The sequence below is a fragment of the Gymnogyps californianus genome, chromosome 1 (assembly GCF_018139145.2).
Source record: "Gymnogyps californianus isolate 813 chromosome 1, ASM1813914v2, whole genome shotgun sequence".
Taxonomy (NCBI): domain Eukaryota; kingdom Metazoa; phylum Chordata; class Aves; order Accipitriformes; family Cathartidae; genus Gymnogyps; species Gymnogyps californianus.
In genome coordinates, this window is record NC_059471.1 from 26,235,602 (window position 1) to 26,242,161 (window position 6,560).

The 6,560-nt window shown below is 37.6% G+C and overlaps 1 protein-coding gene across 4 annotated transcripts in view; it reads left to right on the top strand.

Moving 5' to 3' along the window:
* Nucleotides 1–5,902, top strand: part of NBEA (neurobeachin) — a 519,980-nt gene extending 514,078 nt beyond the window's left edge. For all 4 annotated transcript variants that reach the window (XM_050890741.1, XM_050890750.1, XM_050890767.1 and 1 more), the window contains 3 exons: nt 915–1,111; nt 1,836–1,987; nt 4,116–5,902. In XM_050890741.1, the coding sequence (XP_050746698.1) occupies nt 915–1,111; nt 1,836–1,987; nt 4,116–4,206 (440 nt within the window). In that variant the 3' untranslated portion in view covers nt 4,207–5,902. The remainder of the gene's footprint in view (nt 1–914; nt 1,112–1,835; nt 1,988–4,115) is intronic.
* Nucleotides 5,903–6,560: the final 658 nt, after the last annotated feature.

Below are 6,560 nucleotides of genomic sequence, written 5' to 3' on the forward strand. Positions count from 1 at the left end.
CTGCCAGTATGAATTTACTTTCCAGGTCATGAGCTGGTTGTATAAGGAAGAGATTACTGTGCTGTCCAGGAGTATCCTGTGATTCATAAAAGAAAGCATTTAGTATTTACCGTGACTCATTACATTTATCACAGAAGAGACTCTTTTTATTAGTAGGAATACAGATCTCACTTTCAAAAGAGCTTTTCTCATAGATCTTGAAATTGAAATAGCCTAGTTTTGCATCTTAAAATGTACATTGTAGATTTCATAGCTGTTTTTTCTTTCATCAGCAGTAATAAAAAGACATTAAAATCTCATATTAAAATCTCTCTGAAGTAAATGCAGTTATAGTGTGATCTCCTAAAAGCTCTTATAGTCCAGATATCATAGTAACTCTGTTGGCTGTCAGATGACTCCCATTGTTAAAACAATTCAGGACTGAAATCTATGCATATAACATATTCATTGGAGGAGAGGACCTACAGGAACTGCCATTGACTATAGGAGAAATATGCAGTGATACGATTATATGCCCTCTGGGAGTTGCTCCTACTAGTCACTGATAGGGCCCCATCTGTTTAATGTGAATAGGCAGGCTAAAGAGAGTTCATGTTGTTGGAGGAAAGCAGTAAGACTGAGGCTTCTGGATGCTTGGAAAGGAAAGACTATTTCAGAAGACAGAGCAATGAAAACTCGTACCAGTTTAAGTAAATAATAAACTACCACTTTTAGACATGTTGTATCTATTTTATTAATATGCTAGCTCTTGCATTTCCTTTTGTGTATTTTAAATTCTTTAAGAAAGCATTGCATCTTCTTATATCTATGCAGGAGTAATGTGAAATAAATGTGTATTATGCATTGCCTTTGTGCACAGCATATATAGTTTGTATAAGCAGCAAATGTGTGATATATTATGTTTTCATATACAGAAGGTCCTTGTCTGGTACACACAATTACTGGAGATTTGCTGAGAGCCCTGGAAGGAACAGAAAACTGCTTGTATCCTCGCTTAATTTCAGTATCTAGTGAAGGTCACTGCATCATCTACTATGAACGAGGACGGTTCAGCAATTTCAGCATTAATGGCAAACTCCTAGCTCAGATGGAGATCAATGATTCAACCAGGGTAAATCTAAATGCAAACAAACATTTGTTGTGTCTCGCCTTTATTTATTAAAATAAATTGAATTTATTTGCCATGTGGTTTAAAGGAAATCCCATATATAAAATTGCCACCTCCTGGTTAAGTCATATTCAAACACAGATCCTCTCGTCTCCATCTCCAAATGCAAAAATGCACTCTAAGCTCTTCCAGAATAAATAAGAACATATTGTTTGTGATCCCACATCATTTCTGGAATTTTTGTTTGAAATTAAATTGCAGTGAGAAATACGCCTTTAAAACAAAATGCTCTGAAGGGAGTCCATTCTTCATTTATTAGCCAAGACATGAATCCCTGCCTTCAGGGCTCTGCTCTGTCACTAGCACTTGAAGCAGCATTAGAAATGCAGATTGCTGCTCTGCTTTAGGTGTTAATGATGGCACTGAGTATTGTAGGACAAACATTGAAATGTTATGTGCTGAACTCAAGTCTTGGCAGATTCAGTTAAAGAGCTTTTTGGTTATATATCATGTTTAAAACCACACAATTGTTTTATTTAAAAATTGGAGATCCAAAATTTGTTGGTTTATTTTTTGATTGGGGGGAAAGAGGAGTGGGAGCCTTTTTCTGCAAATTTAAAGTGGGCAGAGCAAAAGAAATGCTTGTAAGTTGTTTAAATTTTTGTAATATTGCCTCATTTCCATAAAAGCTAACTGTGTGCTTGGGTTTTGTCTTTTTCTCCTAAAGGCCATCCTCCTGAGCAGCGATGGGCAGAACCTGGTGACAGGGGGAGACAACGGTGTAGTGGAAGTATGGCAGGCCTGTGACTTCAAGCAGCTCTATATTTACCCTGGCTGTGATGCTGGCATAAGAGCTATGGATCTGTCTCATGATCAGAGGTGAGTTTGTTGTTAATATTTGTATGTAAATGGTAAAATTGCACAAAGTATACATCTCCATGAACTTTAAGGTATGAATTTATGGTATGCAGTCGTTAACAGGATATGGTACAAAACCATTACCCCAGTTGTTATCTTGTTGATTCATCCAACTCAGCATTTTTTCTGATCCTTGGGTCTCATAGCACAAGTGTTTAACATTAAGGTGAGGTCTCATATCATTGAAGTCAGTAAGCCAGAGACTCAGCTAGCAAATATGAGTAAACTTACATTAACTTAAGAACATAGGAATAGTCAGACTGGATTGGAGTGCAGTAGTGCCTATTAACCAATGCCTTAAAACCAATTACAAAAGTTTGCGGTACATTTCTGATTTTCAGCTTGAGAACTTCTTGGGGTTGCATCTAGACTATAATGTGTAATATTATCAGTGGATCTATCCACCAGGAGTGAGTGTGGTCCTTTCCTTTGACCTTCTTGAGCAATGGAGATGCAGTGTACAAGCCTAGATTTTTGCAGTCACTGCTGTGGCACTAAAATGCACGCTGTAAACGTAACAGATATATGAACCTGGCCCCCCAGTCTTCTATTGTAATGTGATTATAATGTAACCCTATATGTTGTGTTTATGCAGGATCATGAGTGGATTTGCTGTTTACATCATGCATCAGTCTTGTATTTCTTATTAATATACAAATTCATGACATGCAAAGAATTCATAGGATATTAGAAAAATCATACCCATTCATTTCAGTTTATTTTTCTTACACTTTTCAGCATTCCTATGCTATGTACCCATGTTGTGAAGCAAAAAAACCACCTATAAACAAAATACGTACCTAATTTACTCATGTATGAGTAGATGACTTGAAACAAGTTTTTTGTCTCAAACTTAGTCTAATTGAAACTAACTTACTGGCAGAGGCCTATTTACTTCTGGAGCTTTGCCATTTTATGCATACAGTACTGTGCTCTGTTCGAAGAGATTTATTTACACTGCAAAAAAAATTTCAGCTAGCCCATTTTCTCTATCCCTTATTGTAATATCAGGCTGGGAAGCCCCAGCTGTGCAAAGTGCTTTAAGTACCTGCTTAGCTTTAGTCACATAATTAAGCAGAGAATGGCTTTTGTATGATTTGATAGAAGAGGTGATAGATATCTAATCCAATTTATAAACTCAGCTACCAGAATTGGAAGATATGTGATAACCGGAAAATCACCTCAACTGTTGCCACCAGAACAACGTGAATATGGGGCTACATTTCAATGTGAAGCTTTTTAGGAGTACCAAGGTGTGATCAGCTTATGATTAAGGGATCGGTTCAGTTGTCTTCGCAGAGGCATCTCATTCTGTCTGGGAGGCCCGAGGATATCCAGCTGATCCCAGCTGCAGCCCCAAGTGCAGAGCGCTCCACAGGTCCTGTGTCCCAGCTGCCAGCCAGCATAGACGTGTCAGCCATCCTGGGGCACTTCCAGTGGTGCAAGGTGCCTAAAATTAGGCAGCTGGGTTCTACAACACCTGAATGAAGGTGTTTCGGCATACGTGTCTTCATGTGAGCTACAGGAATAAGCTCCTGTAATAACCACGGTGATTTACTTGCTACAGCCTGTGGAATCTAGAGGACAATTAAGCTCAGCCTAAAGTACATGCCCAGTGACCTGTAGAGAGTTGGTCTCAGGCTGCACTGAGGGTACTGATTAGAGCCTAATTCGGTTGCCTACCCATAGCCGGTTAGTACTGTTTGAAATACCTCGGAGGTCTGAGGTACATACCTGGGGTGGCACATATGACAAAGGACCTAGTGAAGACCCACACCCTTCCGGAGAGGCAGCTGGAGGCAAGGCAGGATATGCAAGAGCATCTCAAATGGCATGATGCTTTTACCTATGTGAAGGTGTCTGAATGGACCTCTAGATTTCCCTTGACCATAATGGGAACATGGAAATTTGGCTTATATGTTGACACCTAAATGTAGCGTCTCCATCGCAAACTGAATCCCACCCACGACCTTGATCTTCAGACAGTGTTGCAAAAAGTGCCTCGTTTAGCTTTTTTACTGTTTATGGTAAACCATTGCTTGAGAAGGTAAAAGAGAATTAACAGGACCATCTTTTGTATCTTTTTCAGAACTCTGATTACTGGCATGGCTTCTGGCAGCATCGTAGCTTTTAATATAGATTTTAACCGGTGGCATTATGAACATCAGAACAGATACTGAAGCGGAATGAAGAACTGAAAGCCCAGGTAAAGCTGAGAGCACAAGTGCTGCAATGAAAGGTGTAGTCTCTGGTGGAAAACCACGTCTGCATTGACCTCCGTTGTACATTCCATTACACCCAGCAATAGCTGTACATTGTAGTCAGCAACCATTTTACTTTGTGTGTTTTTTCACAACTGAACACCAGCTGCTGAAAAGCAAGCTTGTATCATGTAAATTATATGAATTAGGAGATGTTTTGGTAATTATTTCATATATCTTTGTTTATTGAGAAAAGGTAGTAGGATGCGCCACAAGAGACTTTTGAAAATTCTGGGAAACCTTGTGTCCAGTTATTTCAATGTTTAGGCTTTGAACCTAACATGCATCCCATCTCCAGCCTCTTTTCAAGCTGAGATTAAAAAAATACGTTTGATACTTTGTACATCAGATGCACATCTTAACTTTAAAGGGATACTTTTGTAAAAGTAAAACCTTGTATAAAGAACAAAACTGTTTCTTAATTTTATTGTGGAGTTACAACTTGCATGTACTTTAAACCTGATGTCTTGAAGGAACAGGTGCATTCACACAAATCAAACTGGAGATCTGCCTAAGGGTACAGCTTGTGTTAAAGGGTTGAATTTGGGCGCAAACAGTAATTTTGACATTTCCACCAACACATGTTTTTCACTTTTTGAATCTAAACTTTACCCCTCTTAAGTGGAGTTCTGCTCATGAAGCATTTGGATAAAAAGCCATCATTTGCCATATTTATACTTTATACAATAGAAATTAAATTCCTCCCTTTAAAATTCAAAGACTAGATAGAAAGGGAGCAAAGAGGGAAGTTCAGTTTAATGCTTTGTAATGCTTAATGACTCCCAATACAGACAAAGTGCTATACTTCTGGATTATTAACATTTGGCATACAAATCATGGGCAAGAGAGCCCCCAGTAATTTTTTCCCTTATTTTTCCTCTGAGCAGCTTGGTTTATTTCACAGCCTTAGCTTCATTGTAAAGGTGACTGAGGTTATTCTTTTCGGTTCTTCTGAAAATCTCACCTGAAGCCACTCAGACTAAGGCACTTCATGTTTTACAATGTTATAATGATAACTATCGGAATAATTTTCTGCACATTGTACTGATCAAATTACACACCCAGGGGTATATACACTTTAATTCATGTTTCTTCTTTGTATATTTGGTGACTGTATTGTCATAGATGTACATATTGTGTCGGTAGGGCTATGAGGCATGTAACAGGAATGTAATTTTCTCAGAATTTACACTCACTTGCAGTCATTTATTTAAAAAGATAATGGATTCTTTGTATTGGCACTTTGCACCAGAAACATATCATTATTTATTGATGTGATTACTTATTTGTTATCCACCTTGTATTAGTAAGTTTAGCACTGAATTTCCTTCTTCATTGTTGTTTGTATTTATAAGATTCTGAAATCATGGGGATCAACGTAATGATTAAGTTATTCATCACCCGTCTGTAAGCAATATCTTGAGTTTGTAGCTTAGAATTGGGAGACTATTGAACATCTGGAAGACAAGTTCATTTCATCTTGAGATCATGGTGAAATATTTTGGATATATAAATTCCTTAAGCTATTGTAACCATGTTTTATTGCAAAGATGTAAAATATGCCAGATGTGTGTGAGTTGGAAATCAAAAAGAAAAATAAAATATGCAAAGAATTCAGTGATTGTTTTTCATTTCAATGAACTTTTCATCAAAACATTCACATTATCATTAGCAACAAACAGTATTTTAAGAAATCCTCTCTTATATGCTATGTATATGCCAAAAATTATGCGTGCCTAGGTGGTTGCATTTCCTGGGGTCTCAGGAAATAAAACAGAGGTTACAGAGTGTGTTTTGCAACTCCTTTGATTGTCAGTACATGAAGAGAAGCTACTAAAGATACTTTGATCAGCAGAAGTGAAAAATCAAAGCCTTTAAGGGATATTTAGGATCCTTGTGAACAGGCAATAATCTTGTATAATAGACCTTGCAGAAAGCAAGGATCTGATGAGAGCCATTTTGGGTATCTCTCAATATCTGATAAGATGGAATTAATTTAATCTTATTTTGGGCATTAAAAGTTAGATATCTACACTCCCTACATAGCAGAACAAAACAGGTGGGATAAATTGCCTTTTGGAAATGCTGAGGTCCCTACAAAGATTATAGCAAGTAAGTGGAGATAGATAGTTATCTAAATGTCAGATGTCTAATTTGAGGTAGCAATGGTAAGCAAAATACTTTCCTCATAATTAGAAAACTCCCGACGGACTAAAAAGCAGAATAACAGCCAACACTTCAATTTGTTGCCTCACTCATTGCCTTTCCACTTA